This window comes from Oncorhynchus kisutch, linkage group LG23 (genome assembly GCF_002021735.2).
Source record: "Oncorhynchus kisutch isolate 150728-3 linkage group LG23, Okis_V2, whole genome shotgun sequence".
NCBI classification, from domain to species: Eukaryota; Metazoa; Chordata; class Actinopteri; order Salmoniformes; family Salmonidae; genus Oncorhynchus; species Oncorhynchus kisutch.
Window position 1 is genome coordinate 4,645,825 of NC_034196.2, and position 17,921 is coordinate 4,663,745.

Genomic DNA, 17,921 nt, shown 5'->3' on the forward strand with positions numbered 1-17,921 from the left:
CAAAATAGGTAACACAATGCACAATACATGATAGCCTACACAAAACAGGTAACACAAACAATACACTATAGTGTACACAAGACAGGTAATACAATAGACAATACACTATAGCCTATACAATACAGGTAATACAATATTTCCATTAGTTCTATGCTTCAAATACTTTCCTAGGTCTTAGCATAGGCCAGGTATTAAAACCAGCAACATTTCACCAACACTCTAATCTTAGGCTACATGACACTAGGGGGATAGAGATCACATGCACGATGCATCCCTCCAGGGGTGTATTCATTTGGCCAATTCTGGTGCACAACGTTTTCCTTAAACATATATATTTTTTTTTTACGTAACGGGGAGGGACCTACCTAGACGGGACCTAGACGGTTACTTACATGGTCAAATAAGGTGTACAAAAAGTTAAGTGTATTTAAGTGACAACTATATATTTCAAGATAAGCGCTAAAAGGCAAAAATGAATGAAAAAGCTGGTTGAAATAATGCAAAAGTGTTTCAGCTGTTGGTGCTCTCAGCGGATATTGTATCTTCACCTTACTTCTTGTCATCGAATGTTTCAGTGCTGATTACCCAACATTCTCCCCCTGAAGTTGTCTGTGATGATCTAGCCTCTACAGAGATATTAGAGAAACGAGACAGGAATCCCATTGCAATGAATGACGAGCATATAACGCTTCACCCAGCAGACTGTAGAATCGCTTTCAATCCCTTTTCAAAATCAGTCGAAAATAAAATATTTGTAATGTTGAACTTGTAGTTGACGAAATTCATGCTAATGTTGGGTTTTTGAGCTAACGCCCAATTGAGTACGGTTACATGCACAAAATAATGTGATTATTGTAGATAGTCAGATTAATATAATAGTTCGATTAAAACGCTTAGATGCTTTGCAAGAACGATGTCCCTAATACTCCTGTTTACATGGTCACATCTGAAAGCAGGCTACCTGATGGCACTCTAATAAAATGCAGAAAATAAACCTTGTACTACAGCGACCATGTTATTTTTGGAAGTATATCTGATTTTGAGTTAGGACATATAACGTTTGTATGTGAAAAGTACTTCTAAGACTCATACACGGGTTCCAAACTCACTCCACTCATGCTAGAGGCTCACTGAGCTGCACATATATGATAGAACTCTCCAATAGGACCTGGCTAGCTCGTGCTTGGCTCTGCCAACTTCCTCTTTCTTCCGGTCACTATGATTACTTTGCTCCCATTGGAAACGACAGGCAGTGGTCTATTTTGGGTTAGTTCTAAAAAAAAATATGTTATAACAAGGCGACACTCAATTTGAACCCCTCCTCCACATTTACTGGATTGGTTGAACAGTGCAGAAGACGATCTCCTCGAATGTTTTTTCTTCTCCTCGTCGTCAGTACGTAGTGGATCTAGTTCCTGCTTCGTTTTAGGTTAGGGATGATCAAGCTGCTGCTGCTGCTGCTGCCAGCGATAACCACACTTTGAGCTCGGGCTCAGACACCACACGGCCATTTTCGAGTGAGCTTCATATAAAAGGTCTCCGGCTGTATGCTTTCCCCCTGTTATTGCATTTTTGGGGGTCAACTTTAATCAAAAACAGAAGCTTATAGGAGCAAAGTAAGTACACAACACAGTTAACTAACTTTATTACACAACGGGTGGGTCTAATCCTGGATGCAGATTGGTTAAAACCGCTTTCCAGCCTCTTGTCTATTCCACAAATGACCACCGGCTAAAACTATGAAGTTGCAATGCCTATGTCCTCTTCGATTTGACTGGGTAATCAATTGTCATATCAACCAAACTAGACAATTTGTGAACTTGGTCTCCAGTGTAAAACGCATCTAGACATATTCTCCCATTTATTTTAGACTAGCACTTGGCTTTCAATAGCGCAGATTTGTATAAACAAATGTTGTCGAATGTTTAATTGGCATGACACGGAGTATAAGGAAAACCGGTATCAGATTTCAGGCTAACAAATTCAGGCAACATTTGGTAAAAATATTTACTGTTTATTTGCGAAGGCCTATGTGGCTAATAACACATCAAACTCAAGTGGAACACTTTCACTAGGCTATTCCATTTAGACTAAAGTGAATGTTGTTTCTGTGGATGCACGATACAGTGCTACAGGTTCTCCCATTAGAGCCCAGGTCAAGTATTGGTAGCTGCCCTCTGTTTAAACCAAACATGATTTAAAGTGCATTTTAAAACACAACACACTTTACAGTAAAAAAAACAACATTAAGGAGATAGATATGTATTTATTTATTTCACCTTTTATATGTATAATGGCTGTGATGTCACTACTGTTACATTGCAAAGCATGATCGTAAAATGTGTCGTTTTGTCATAAAACACAATGCCACAGATGTCTCAAGTTTTGCGGGAGCTTGCCATTGGCATGCTGACTGCAGGAATGTCCACCAGAGCTGTTGCCAGATAATTGAATGTTCATTTCTCTACCATAAGCCAACTCCAACGTCATTTTAGAGAAGTTGGTAGTACGTCCAAACTGCCTCACAACTGCAGACAATGTGTAACCACAACAGCCCAGGACCGCCACATCTGGCTTCTTCACCTGTGGGATGGTCTAAGACCAGCCACCCGGAGAGCTGATGAAACTGTGGGTTTGTACAATTGAAAGTTTCTTCATAAATTCTGTCTCAGGGAAACTCATCTGCATGCTTTTCGTCCTCACCAGGGTCTTGACCTGACTACAGTTTGGTGTCGTAACCAACTTCATTGGGCAAATGCTCACCTTCGATGGCCACTGGCATGCTGGAGAAGTGTACTCTTCACAGCTGAATCCCAGTATGGCATCGTGTGGGCAAGCGGTTTGCTGATGTCAACGTTGTGAACAGAGTGCTCCGAGGGGGTGAGGTTATGGTATGGGCAGGCATAAACTACGGACAACGAACACAATTGCATTTTATCGATGGCAATTTGAATGCACAGAGATACCGTGATGAGATCCTGAGGCCCATTGTCGTGCCAGTCATCCACTGCCATCGCTTTATGTTTCAACATGCTAATGCACGGCCCCATGTTGGAAGGATCTGTACACAATTCCCTTAAAATGTCCTAGTTCTTCCATGGCCTGCATACTCACCAGACATGTCACCCATTGAGCATGTTTGGGATGCTCTGGTTCGACGTGGACGACGGTGTGTTCCACTTCATGCCAATATCCAGAAACTTCGCACAGCCATCGAAGAGGAATGGGACAACATTCCACAGGCCACAATCAACAGCCTGATCAACTATGTGAAGGAGATGTCTCACCGCATGAGGCAAATGGTGGTTACACCAGATACTGAATGGTTTTCTGATCCACGCTCTTATCTTTTTTTTTAAGGTATCTGTGACCAACAGATGCATATCTATATTCCCAGTCACGTGAAATCCATAGATTAGGGCCCAATGAATTCATTTCAATTGACTGATTTCCTTATGAGCTGTAACTCAGTAAACTCTTTGAAATTGTTGCGTTTTATGATTAGTGTAATTGGTATTAGCTTTAAAATATTTTCTATGTGGGTTTTTTTTGTAACATAATGACAAGACACTAGGCAATATTTCTTACATTTACAGAAGGCAAAACTAAATAAATGTTTTAGTTGGCAGGGGTCTTTACTTCAACATTATTGTGCAATACCTTTTTTTTTACTTTTTCTGCTAGACGTTTTCCAAGACCCCTTTTCCATCTGTTTGAAATCAAAGCGTTTAATTATTTCTCATTTTTAGGATGGAAAATGTACATATGCCTTCATTTAAAAATATTGTTTTATATATACAGTCTCTTGGATCCCAGTAATATGTGTTTTGGCCAAGGTCTCGATTTTCAGAGTTTGGTGGATGTGTAACTTGGTTGGGTAATAGAAGATATGGGAATTGTTAAGCCCCCCCCCCCCCCCCCCCTTTCCTGTCTGTCAGTCAATGGTGGTTTTGGTCAATGTCTCAGTCTCATGTAACCAGACAAGGATCTCTCTGAATATTGAGGATTGGGGTAAATGCGGAAGACACATTTCTGTTCTACAACTGACCAGGTATCACCCTTTCCCTTTCACTAGCTGTAAAGTCTGACATAAGAGATTGGTCTATGGCTATAAGGTTTGTTGACATCGTGTATTGAGGATGCATTAAAAAACTGCATCCTATTCATCGTGCACTACTTTTGACCAGGAACCCTTGTCAAAAGTATTACATTACATAGTGAGTATGGTGACACTTGGGATGAAGAATAACACTTTTTCTTCCCAGATGTGGATAGCCATGCAGCACAAAGAGAATCGGTGAAATGGCTTTGGCCCGCGACGTTTGTTTTAGATGCTGTGCCTCACATCGAGACTCGCGTGATGGTTGTCATGGCACAAGGTTCAGGAGCAGGTTCCGACTCAGGTTGGCTCTGTGGTATACGAGTCAGACATCTGTATTGTCTTGCACAGATGACTAGGACTCGCGAGCGCGCACACTGTTGCTCCACCGTTCCTGCAATAGAGTGTGTGGGTCCTGTTCATCTCCCTATTTGTTTTCCATAGCCTAGAACGACCCTCTAAAGCACAGGCGTCAAACTCATTCCGCGGAGGGCTGAGTGTCTGCGGGTTTTTTGCTTTTCACTTGTACTTGATTTGAATTAAAGTCACTAATTAGTAAGGAACTCCCCACACCTGGTTGTCTAGGGTTTAATTGAAAGGGGAAAAAACTAAAACCTGCAGACACTAGGCCCCTCCATGGGATAAGTTTGACGCCTTAAAGGGATGTGATTTTTGACTATATTTGACTGTCTGCAGGAGGCATAGCCCTGGTAGCTGTGTAGCCAGGCCAGAATCAGACCGATATGTGTCTGTGTGCAGGGTCCATGGCCTTCCTGGGGACAGCAGTGCGGAAGGTGGCTAGCTGCCGTCCAGCCCTCTCCCCGCTGTGCCGCTCTGCCACCACCTCCCGTCGCTACAGCTCCAGTTCAGAGCCCACCACGGAGAAGAGCGTCCCCTATGAGAACGTACTCAAGGTCTGTGTGATGGTTTTTGTGTCATCCTCTATGGTTATGTCCGAAAATGGTACCCTAATCCTTAGTCCCTATCGGCCCTGGTCAAAGTATTGCATTTACACTGAGTTGCCCCCCGTTTTACCCTCAGAACAGCGTCAACTGATCATCCCTAAAGGAAACACCTCATTTGGCCGCCTTTCGTTCCAGTTCTCTGCTGCATGTGACTGGAACGAATTGCAAAAATCGCTGAAGTTGGAGACTTATCTCCCTCACCAACTTCAAACATCTGCTATCTGAGCAGCTAACCGATTGCTGCAGCTGTACATAGTCTATTGGTAAATAGCCCACCCAATTTACCTACCTCATCCCCATACTGTTTATATTTATTTACTTTTCTGCTCTTTTGCACACCAGTATCTCTACCTGCACATGACCATCTGATCATTTATCACTCCAGTGTTAATCTACAAAATTGTAATTAATCGCCTACCTCCTCATGCCTTTTGCACATAATGTATATAGACTCCCCCTTTGTTTTCTACTGTGTTATTGACTTGTTAATTGTTTACTCCATGTGTAACTCTGTTGTTGTCTGTTCACACTGCTATGCTTTATCTTGGCCAGGTCGCAGTTGTAAATGAGAACTTGTTCTCAACTAGCCTACCTGGTTAAATAAAGGTGAAAAAATTAATAAATAAATACAAAATAAAATTTGTCGTTGCATGGACTCTACAAGGTGTCGAAAGCTTTCCACAGGGATGCTGACCCATGTTGACTCCAATGCTTCCCACAGTTGTGTCAAGGCTGGATGTCCTTTGGGTGGTGGACCATTCTTGATACACACGGTGAAAGAACGGCTAGCAGGAGCTCGTCTGAGCGGTTGGCTTCTGAGCCCTGCTATGTCCAGTACTTAGTGCGGATTCAGACCCTCTACAGCAGCGTTTCCCAAACTCGGTCCTGGGGACCCCAAGGCGTACACTTCTTGGTGCACTACACAGCTGGCCCCAAGGTGTATACTTTCTAGCACTACACAGCTGATTTAAAATAATCAAAGTGCACCTACTACCGTACCCCGTTCAAAGGCACTTAAATCTTTTGTCTTGCCCATTGAATGGCGCACACATACACAGTCCCTGTCTCGATTAGTCTCGAGGCTTAAAAATCCTTCTGAAACTTGTGTCCTCTAGAGGTTGACAGATTATTTGGAATGGCAATTAATTAGGGCCGATTTCAAGTTTTCATAACAATCGGCATTATTGGACACCGATCATGGCCGATTACATGGCACTCCACGAGGAGACTGCATGGCAGGCTGACTACCTGTTATGCGAGTGCAGCAAGGAGTCAAGGTAAGGTGCTAGCTAGCATTAAACCTGTCTTAACATAATCACCAGTTAACTACACATGGTTGATGATATTACTAGTTTATCTAGCTTGTTCTGTGTTACATATAATCGATGCGGTGCCTGTTAATTTATCATTGAATCATAGTCTACTTCACCAAACGGGTGATTTAACAAGCGCATTCACGAAAAGGCACTGTCGTTGCACCAATGTGTACCTACCATAAGCATCAACACCTTTCTTAAAATCAATACACAAGTATATATTATTAAACCTGCATATTTAGTTAATATTGCCTGCTAACATGAATTTCTTTTAACTAGGGAAATTGTCACTTCTCTTGCGTTCTGTGCAACAGAGTCAGGGTATATGCAGCAGTGAAGACTATTTGTTCTTAACAAAGACAGCCAACTTTGCCAAACGAGGGATGATCTAACAAAAGGTCATTTGCGAGAAAAGCACAATCGTTGCATGAATGTACCTAACCATAAACATCAATGCCTTTCTTAAAATCAATAAACAGAAGTATATATTTTTAAACCTGCATATTTAGTAAAAATAAATCCAGGTTAGCAGGCAATATTAAACTAGGGATTGTCACATCTCTTGAGTTCATTGCACACAGAGTCAGGGTATATGCAACAGTTTGTTGCAAACTAATTTGCCATAATTTTACGTAATTATGACATAACATTGAAGGTTGTGCAATGTAACAGGAATATTTAGACTTATGGATAGCACCAGTTAGATAAAATACGGAACGGTTCCGTATAATTTTTTTTAGGCCATCCAATAATCGGTATCTGCGTTGAAAAATCATAATCGGTCGATGTCTAGTCTCCCCCCCATCATCTACACTGATTGAAGTGGATTTAACAAGAGACATCTATAAGGGATCTTTAACTTGTATTTAAGGGTAAGGGATCTTTAACTTGTAACTTGTTTTCTATACTCTGTGTATAGCGTTTTATTGATATACGCTGCAAGGCCGTCATTGTAAATAAGTATTTGTTCTTAATTGACTAGCCTGGTTAAATAAATACATAAGTTAAATGAGGACCACAATGGTAATGTCTCGACCGTATGTGTTTCCAGCTTCTGCCCCAAGCATTCGAGTCCTGAACATCTAATCAAATGGCTACCAGACTCTCTCCATTGTCCCCCCCCCTATGCTCATGCTACTCTGTTATTATCTATGCGTAGTCACTTTACCCCTACCTACATGTACATGTTACCTCAACTAACTGGCACATTGACTCTGTACCGGTACCCCCCCCTGTATATTTTACTGCTGCTCTTTAATTAGTTATTTATTTTTTTACTTAACACTTATTTTTCAGTAAGCATTTCACTGTAAGGTCTACACAAGTGCCAAATAACAATCTGTTGCTTGTAAAAAAATATAAACATAAAGAAAAAATCTAAGAAATGTACTTTTACTATGTGTACCTTTTAAAAACAAAACGATTTAAACAAATCTCATGGTAGGTGGAGGAGGGTGGCAGTGGGCCTACCAAGCCTCTTCCCAAGTCAGCAGAGGCTGTGGTAATCGGAGGGGGAAGCCTGGGATGCCAGACAGTCTACCACCTAGCCAAGATGGGCATGACCAACGTGGTGCTGCTGGAGAGAGACCGACTGACCGCCGGAACCACCTGGCACACAGCAGGTAGGTCGTACCCACCTAACCACCCAGAAGCCTATCCGGGCTGTGGCTTTTTCTACTATGGATTCATTTTGTAAATGGATCCGCAATGTATATCAGTGTTTTTTTTAAATCCTGGTCCTGGGGACCCAAAGGGTAATATGGAGGATGCATTCAAGGTAATGTCACATTAAATGCCGATAGAAAAATGAATGCATAATGATGACCACTAGGGTGTACCTTTACCATGCTTACAGATTTCTTTTCCACTTTTGGTTACTTGACCTAAATCGCATACTCTATGAAAATGACCATAGAGCATGGTTTATAGCCTCTGGGGGGGTGGCGACAGGGGCATTCTTATGACATTGCCAGCTGAAAATTTGAGCTCAATTTCCAAAAAGACAAGTTTTGTAGCTTTCGTGTGATATGCCACTGATATTGAAGCACTGCGGACCCGGGACTGGGTTCCAAAACAACCACGCAGTTTAACAGCTTTTAAAGGAGAAAAATATAACCTCTGGGATTGTTAAAGGGGAGTCTAATTGGCCAGGAAACACATTTACTTACATATTAGTCTCTTTGTCTCTTTCTCTCCCTTTTGGTCTCTTTCGCTCTCCTGCTCCCTCACTAATCGTCCTTATCTCTTGTGGTGTCTCTGTCCCAGGTCTGCTGTGGCAGCTGAGGCCCAGTGATGTGGAGGTGGAGCTGCTAGCCCACACCAGACAGGTGATCAGCCATGACCTGGAGCAGGAGACCGGTCTAGAGACTGGCTGGATCCAGAACGGAGGCCTCTTCATCGCGTCCAACAAGCAGAGGCTGGACGAGTACAAACGCCTCATGTCGGTACGCTCAATACAGGACCAGACTACACTGGACTGGGGTCTTAGGTTAGACTAGTTGGGGTAGAGGTGTCACTCTCTAACAAGCAGAGGCTGGACGAGTACAAACTCTTCACGTTGGTACGTATTGTAGACTGGGCCCTGCTGCTCCAGACTAGACTGGACTCAACTGAGTGAACTTGTATAACTTGTTGGGGTAGAGGCTGGGTACTGTACCTATGGGCCTTACTGGGCCAGACAAGACTGAGTCACCTACCTCTCCAGCGAATTCAGTAAATAGGCCAGAGGTAACTTGTAGTGTGGGTGTGAGATGAAATGCCCAGCTTGATTTGATTAGGATCCCCTTTAGCCGACGCCAATGGCGACAGCTAGTCTTACTGGGGTTCGACATGTATAGTGAAAAAGACATTAGACAAAAGGCTTTACAATTTGCGTTCATTTAAAAACATTGTGTGTGTGCGCAGGGGGGTGCGTAGTCCAACAGTCCATGTCACAACGAGAAATCACACATATTTTGCTCTCACTCTTCATAGCTCTCGTTTCTCTCACCTCCTCTGCCCCTTTGTCCCCAAACACTCCCTGGAATAATGAGTCACAGTCTTGCCTCATTGGGGCAGGAAGTCCATATAAGGTTTGGGGGTTGAGCCAGCAAGATCTCTCTCCTCAATTATAACCCCCCCCCCTCACCTCTCCCTGCCGGTTGCCACAGTGTCTTTGAAGACACCATACAACTCTGCATAAGGAGGACTTAACAATTTCCACTAAAAATTGTGAATTGAGTTGTATTGTTCATTTAACTTTGCAATCATTGATTTTTGTTTGCCATACATTTTAAAATGAAATATATGTTGCTGTTTAAAAAAAAAAAAGGGATTATTTTCCCTTAACTCTAGCACCCCTTCCCTAATTGAAGTAAACTAATGGACAACACTACTTAGGCTTCCACTTCCAGCTCATACTACATAAACTTCACGGACAGTATATATTACATTAGTTGCCTTTTTTGTTTTGTTTTTAGCCCAGCCTTCAGCTACCCTCAAACCCTCCCATCTAGCTCTGAAGACCATCCAGTTTTAATTTCTAGATGACATATATTTTTCCGCTGTGATTCTTCACAAAAGTTCTGAACCTTTCTATTCTCATAGCTAAGTTTATCTGTAGAAACTAAGAAAATTATTGATCGCTAGAATACCCAGCTGTGCTCTTGGCAGAGTAACTGTTGCATTTTTCAGCCGTTCCTGAACCTGTAACCAAAAACAAGCTACAAATGGGGAGTACCAAAACAAGTGATCTAATTATTCTGTCTGGGCTGGAATGGTTGTATCCCCCATAAATGTTATATTAGTTGCAAGAATTTTGTATAATAATTTGTGAGCGGACCAAGTCATTTGGTGTCACTCTAAAGAGGAAAGGTGGAATAAACGAGTCAGGAGTAGGTTTTCTTGATTGAACACAGTTCTCTATTGAGGGATTTCTGTCAATACAAACACTCCAACATAATCAATGAGAATCTCCCAAGGAAAAACACATCTTTTTTCGATGAAACAGGAACACAAGACGATTATCTTGAAACTATAACAAAAACCACAGGTTTGTCACCGTCTTAATGGTTCTTCGTGGATTGCTCCCCTCTCTTGGTGGCCATCCTCCAGAGATAGTTTATCTTCTTCCTCCCTCTTCGCTGGTTCCCTCCTCCCTCTTGTAGTGGAAAGAGAATAAGTCATTAGTACCGTCAGCTTAATTGCCTCTGGTCACATTGACTCACATGCCTGGTTGGGCTACTATTCGTGAGCCCAGCCTGCCCTCTGGTGGTCCTTCCACATTATATTGAAAAATGTGAAGTTTTCTGGCGTAATTTTGTGTATCCGTTCATAAACCATGTGCCATGGAATCGGTTCATAGAAAATATCCTAACTATTTTGCAACCTGTATAGTGCAGCTGCCAATTTTTTGGTCCTTAAATGACACTGGTATACTTTTTAATATGGCACAATTTTCTGTCGGCAATTTTGGTCGTTAATGCAGGGCCGACAGACAAGTTCCTTCTGCCCTTTCCACTTGCCTCCTCTATTTTTGCAGTAATACTTTGTTGTATTGGATAGAGCAGACATTTCCATATTTTTGTTTAACCATAATATTTGTTCTAATACAGTGGTATGTGTTTGCTCATATAATAAACAAATCAAGTTTATAGATTTATGCAGGGCCATAAGTAAATAGGTAAACTGGGCTAATGACTAAATTACTCCAATTATCGGGGTGGTTTTTCCACAAATAGACAGGTAGCTAAATTAGATAAGATTTAGTTAACTTTCTATTAAAATGTGGTGTAGTGACATCATTTCTTTCTTTCGGGATATGACTACTTCACCGTCGGACCATTTTATTGGTAAAATACACGGTAATGTAAAAGTTGTATATTTTTTAAGATTTTGAGTTGAGTAATATGGTGCACCTGTCATTTGGTTTCAATCCAGAGAGGTTAGAAACATTATATAGATCCTCTGAGGCTATGCAGGGATCCAAATTGTGGATTTAAAAGAAACATGAATCATCAGCGTACAATGACAGCTTTTTGTTTTTAAGCCCTGCATTTCTAGGCCCCTGATTTATTATTGTTGGATCTGATTTTAACAGCTAACATTTTGATGACCATAATGAATAGATATGCCGATAGTGGACAACCTTGTTTTACTCCTCGACAGTTTAATGCTTTCTGAGAAGTAGCCATTATTTACTGTTTTACTCCTGGGGTTACTATACATAACTTCAACCCATTGTATAAGAGATTCTCCAAAATTAAAATAGTCCAGGCATTTATATATACATTTCAGTCATACTTTATCAAAAGCCTTTTCAAAGTCAGCTATGAATACCAGGCCTGGTTTCCCAGATTTTTGATATTGTTCTATTGTTTCCAGTACTTGTCAAATATTATCTCCAATGTATCGTCCATGTAAGAAGTATTGTCTGATTTAGGATGAATAATATCCGACAATACCTTTAAAAAAATATATATTCTATGCATTTTGCTACATTTTGGGCATCACAACAAGGAAGTGTAAGGGATCTCCTGTTTTTTAAGTGGACTGGATCTTTATATTTACCATCTGGGTCCTGTTTCAGTAGAGGTTTAATAGAGGTTCCATGCAAAATGGAAGTGTGGTGCTGTCTCACGAGGATGATGTCATTTATTGTTTTTCTCTCCAGTTGGGGAAGGTGTACGGTATTGAGTCTCACGTCCTGTCCCCCGCTGAGACCAAAGACCTGTACCCACTGATGAATGTAGATGACCTCTATGGCACGCTGTACGTCCCCAAGGATGGCACCATGGACCCCGCTGGCACCTGCACCACCCTGTCCAGGGCAGCCACTGCCCGTGGTGCCACGGTAAAAATAACACTCACGCATGCATGCATACACAGGCTCATGGTCTCGTGATGAGTAAAGCCTGGCCTGCGACTTCAGAATCAGTGCCACCCTCTGCCCAAGAGGGGAATCTCCTATTGGGCTAACGGGCTAAGACGTTGGCTTCTCCCATGGGAGACCAGCGTGACACGCACTCACACAAATATGCCAAGTTCTGTGTTCTCTTTTCTGCTATTAGTGATACTAATGAATATTAGACAGTAAAGCCTTTAGATGGCCAGCGATAGATGCCAAACTATGGCACTTTATACTCCGTTTTCACTACTGTTGGCATTGCTCCTGTAACACCTACTCTCAATGGCACAGAAAGCTCCTGAAGAATTCATCTCTATGTTATTATGGTTTTACCATATAACTATTATGTGATTGTATGTTATAACCAATGTTCCCTCTAAGCGGTGGCTGTAGCTCACCAGAGACTGCCATGCAGAATGAAAAATCAGCCCACGCAGAGAAGCACGAGATTGAACTTCACTCAACTTTCTAGAGTTTTCCCCGTTCAGTTAACACTATCAACTTTTCCCTTTTACTGTGGGAATTGTTATCGAATCAATGCAATATTTGCCACTTTCAATGCAACATACCAAAACAAAACGAACTATGCAAGAGATTTTGTTGTAGGCAGAGGGTATCGGTGTATGTATGATTCTATTGTATTGACAAGCTTTACACAGACCGGTGCGCCATAACCAATCAGAGCTGCAGTAGGCCTATAAGCAAATAGACCATTGCCATATATGGATTTGTGCCATTCACTTTAAACTGGACTGTTTTACAGCATGAGCATCATGATTATTATGCATTTGTTTTCAGATTGGCTCCGTGCTTAGAAATATTAGAGGGAACGTTGGTTATAGCATAATGGATCGTACCTGGCTCCACCAGGGGACTAAAAGGGGATTAGCCCCCTCAGTTCAAACTTTTGCCCCCTAAATTATAGTTTTTTTTATCCCTATATAAAAATGGCAAAAAAAGTTTAAATGATTGAGTGACAGGTTGGCATAAAAAACAAAAATCTCCGCTCCGCTGTCAGCACAATGGACAGAGCGCGCCGTGGTGTGTGTAGAGGGGCTATGGAAAGCCACTGGGGTGGTTATGATTCCTTTGGGTTTCCATAAAAGCAGAAAATGTGGCTAAATGAGTAACATTTGATGTAGATTTTTTAAGGGCGGGGTCGAACTGTCTCCTTTCTGCTCCTCTGCTGTTCCTATGGGCGGTGCTCTGCAGGAGTGTCTGACCTATGATGGGATGTGTAAGGTTTTCAACTCAACATTTATGACTGAGCTCTCTTCGGTGCCTGGAGAGAAGGTGTGCCGTGTCCCTTTTCCAATGCTTGGAGAGAAAATGATGTCCCTGGGTTTGGAACTTGTCACTGCTGGGCGGGTCAGGAGACAACCCCAGTGTCCACTGTGCATCGTTCGGTTAGAGAATGCTCCCTTACCTGCTTCGACAAAGGCCCATACGGGGAGGTTTGGGCCCTAACATCGCCAAAAGGTTAGTGGACAGTGTTTAGGGCCTGGGCAAGGTGTTAATCTGCTATGGTGTTCCTTTATTTGCGCTACTGACATATGGACATACCATGCTGGTCAATATGTATAATGTACCCATTGCCCGGTTGGAATGTGCCATTCTGCCCTGCTGATACATGTCTATTAGTTTGTATAGTGTGCCTTTAACGGTGCTGGGCGTATACTGAGGCGTAATGATTTCAGTTAAAGGGACAATGACCACTGCTACGTCCTGACAATGGTTTGAGGTTGCTGCTTATGAGAGAAGAACATATCTCGAGCATCGTTAATAATGTCGAGACCAGAATAAGGGGAGGGGTATGTGGTGAAGACACACTATAGGCACGTCTCTCTCTCCACTATTGGGCACCGACTCCTGCCAATTTGTTTCATTGTGTCATTTTTTAAAATCAATGCCCCGTGAAATGTACAAATATTAACGCAGTTGCAGCTCATGGAAATGAGTCAATTGAAATAAATTCATTGGGCCTTAATCTATGGATTTCATATGACTGGGAATACAAGTGTGTGTGTGTGTGTGTGTGTGTGTGTGTGCGCGCATACATACATACATGCATACATACAAGGTGGGTGTGTGGATCAGAACCAGTCAGTATCTGGTGTGACCACCATTTTCCTCCTCCGCATAGAGTTGATTAGGCTGTTGATTGTGGCATGTCGTTCCACTCGTCTTCAGTGGCTGTGCGAAGGTGCTGGATATTGGCGGGAGCTTGAAAAACGCTGTTGTACACGGCAACCCAGAGCATCCCAAACAAGCTTAATGGGTGACAAGTCTGGTGAGTGGGGGTGATGAGGTTATGGCGGCGGATTACTTGCACGACAATGGGCCTCAGGGTCTCATCACGGTATCTCTGTGCATTCAATGTAGTTGTGTTCGCTGTCCGTAGCTTATGCCTGCCAATTCCCTAACCCCACCAACACGGGGCACTCTGTTCACAACGTTGACATCACACGACACCGTACATGCTGTCAGCCATCTGCTAGGTACAGTTGAAACCGGAACTCATCCCTGAAGAGCACACAGCCAGTGGCCATCAAAGGTGAGCAGTTGCGTCGCCAAACTGTAGTCGGGTCAAGACCCTGGTGAGGACAACAAGCATGCAGACGAGCTTCCCTGAGACGTTTTCTGATTGGTTTATGCAGACATTCTTCAATTGTGCAAACCCACAGTTTCATGTAATTATCTGGCAACAGCTCTTGTGGACATTCCTGCAGTCAGTCATGCCAATTGCATGCTCCCTCAAAATCTGTGGCATTGTGTTGTGTGACATAACTGCACATTTTAGAGTGGCCTTTTATTGTCCCCGGCACAAGGTGCACCTGTGTAATGATCATGCTGTTTAATCAGCTTTTTGACATGCCACACCTGTCAGGTGGATGGATTATCGTGGAAAAGGAGAAATGCTCACTAACAAATGTGAGAGAAATGTTTTTTTTGGGGGACCACCACTTTACGTGTTGCATTTTATATTTTTGTCCGGTGGTTGTCATGATCACCATCATCTTTGAAACACCAGCGCTGTGAAAATAAATCCAACACTCATTTGCACCTCTACCTGCCTGCCTCCTGATTAATCTTTTATCCTTACAACTGCTAGAAGGCCCCTATTTTATGCAGCGCAGCGGAGATGCATTAGGCTACAGATTCCACGCCAACCTGTCACTTCAAAAGCACTCAATGAACTTTGTTTATTGTGGTATGGTGTGATATAAGCAGAATTCAATTCCAATGCAGGACCCCCCCCCCAGATTTGTGCCCCCTCACCATTTTCAACTGCGCTCTTAGTCACTTTAACCTGACTCCGGGTCTGGTATGAATTAGGCTCGTTTCTGGTCAAGTCACACAGTCAGAAAAAACTCCTGCCGATAACTATAGATACGTATGGGTATACAGTACATGGGGTTGTCTTTCACCTCATCTCTGATTGGCTCGCTCTCCTGTCAGGTGATAGAGAACTGTCCAGTGACGGGGATCCAGGTGAGCACAGACGACATGGGAGTGAAGAGGGTCAAGGCTGTGGAGACCTTACACGGAACCATCCAGACCCCCGTGGTCGTAAACTGTGCAGGTTAGTCAGTCGTCTAACACAGTGATTCCCAACTATTTTTTTTATGGTTACTGTACCCCAAATTACATTTTGCTCTGTCTGGAGAACCCGCAAAGTACCCCTCTTGTGCATTTTACCAGTAGGCCTATGTTCTGGCCTTCTATTTAAGCATCTGGACGCTATTCAAGATGACTGAACCATTACAAAAAGCCCTTAACAAGAAGTAAAGTTGATTTGGACGGCTCATTGATGAGTGGTATTTAGGGTTGCAAGGTGATTTTTGTAGGTCAGGGATTCTGCACAGTCGGAATGTGGAGCTTAAGCACGGTCTCTCTTTGCCCTGTCAGGAGTGTGGGCCGCTAAGCTGGGTGAGATGGCTGGAGTCAAGGTGCCACTCGTCGCCATGCACCATGCCTACGTCGTGACCGAGAGGATCGAGGGCATCCAGGTACGTCCATAGGCACTCATGTTGCACACACACAGAAACACACACACACCGCACCATGCAGACATAGGGATCGAGGGCATCCAGGTACGTCCATAGGCACTCATGTTGCACTCGTGCCGCACACACACAGCACCATGCAGACATAGGGATCCAGGGAATCCAAGGAAAAGGAAGAGCCCGTCATTATTAATTTATTGATCCCAACTTGGGAAACTGATTTATCACCACGAACATATGCACTGCCAGAGGTTAAGTCCAGGTGACACGTGCTATTTGACGGGAACTTTGATCTGCATTATTATCCAGCTTGCTCATGCATGTCGTACTGCTGACTAGAGGGCCAGCTGGGGCTCCAGTCGGCTCTGTTGTCACTATCGGGCTGCAAAGCTGGAGGTTCTACAATTTATCTTCTTAAAATGTTCAACCTAACCTTAACCCCAACCACACTGCTAACCTTAAATTAAGACACATTTATTTTAGTTTTCATACATTTGTTTTACAATATAGCCAATTTTGACTTTGCAGCTTGGCCATATATTGTGAACCAGTCCTTTCCTCTCTCCCACCACCAGGTCTCCCCAGCAGGGGGCACTTTGACACTGCAGGCCCCTGTCTTACTTCTTCCCTTCAGTGTAGAGCCAGTATTCTCAAACTGGGGTATGCGTACCCCCAGTACATTAGTGTCTAGTTTGAGAAACCGACGCCTCACAATTCCTGAACTGGCAGCTTCTTTAAATAGTACCTGCAAAACACAGGTCTCAACAGTGAAGAAGCGACTCCGGGATGCTGACCTTCTAGGCAGAGTTGCAAAGAAAAAGCCATATCTCAGACTGGACAATAAAAATAAAAGATTAAGATGGGCAAAAGAACACAGACCCTGGACAGAGGAACTCTGCCTAGAAGGCCAGCATCCTGGAGTCGCCTCTTCACTGTTGACATTGAGACTGGACAGAGGAACTCTGCCTAGAAGGCCAGCATCCTGGAGTCGCCTCTTCACTGTTGACATTGAGACTGGTGTTTTGCAGGGACTATTTGTCATGAAACCGGCTCATCGTCAGTAACAAAAAGGGAGACAACGTGGAGATCAGTAAATAAATATTTTGTTGTCCTCGAAGTCAACTAAATACAATTAACAATGGTGTGTGTAATCAGTAGTGTGAGTGGTTGTGTGCATAAATGTGATAATGAGGGATGTTGAAAGGTGCCAAAGCAAAGAAACGTCCGGAAAAATTTATGGGGAAGTGGTGCATTTATCCTGGGACGTCCCATGTCGCTGACGACCCTCCCGGCTCCGCCCGCCGACCTCCTAATAAGGAAAACAAGAGCAAAGAGAGAATATGGCAGACAGAGTGGGAGGGTCCCCCCCCCCCCATAAAACCGGGGACCTACAAGGACCCTGGAACACCATACCAGTCTCCCAAACAAATTCACCCCGCCTCTGCATCCCAAATTGATGAGGCTACGTGTTTACACTTTAACTTGCCCCAGCCAACCTCGTCCTCCCCAGACCTCAGCAACCTTTGTGCACAGGAAGCAACCTTTAAAGGAAATAAGAAAATGGGAACAGACAGGAGCGACAGAACAGAACAATACCAAACAATGGTCAGTCACGTAGACGTTCGGGAGCAGGACAAAACCAAACAATGG

General features: G+C 43.2%; 1 protein-coding gene across 2 annotated transcripts in view; it reads left to right on the forward strand.

Annotated features, from left to right (window-relative positions):
- The first annotated feature begins 1,252 nt into the window (after positions 1-1,252).
- sardh (sarcosine dehydrogenase) overlaps positions 1,253-17,921 on the forward strand; it is an 87,488-nt gene continuing 70,819 nt past the window's right edge. The window contains exons 1-7 of one of the 2 annotated variants that reach the window (XM_031802937.1): positions 1,253-1,616; positions 4,859-5,013; positions 7,825-8,002; positions 8,646-8,824; positions 12,031-12,210; positions 15,724-15,847; positions 16,174-16,274. In XM_031802937.1, the coding sequence (XP_031658797.1) occupies positions 4,864-5,013; positions 7,825-8,002; positions 8,646-8,824; positions 12,031-12,210; positions 15,724-15,847; positions 16,174-16,274 (912 nt within the window). In that variant the 5' untranslated portion in view covers positions 1,253-1,616; positions 4,859-4,863. Of the gene's footprint in view, positions 1,617-4,842; positions 5,014-7,824; positions 8,003-8,645; positions 8,825-12,030; positions 12,211-15,723; positions 15,848-16,173; positions 16,275-17,921 lie in introns of those variants that run through there. The other variant, XM_031802936.1, reaches the window with a different exon arrangement.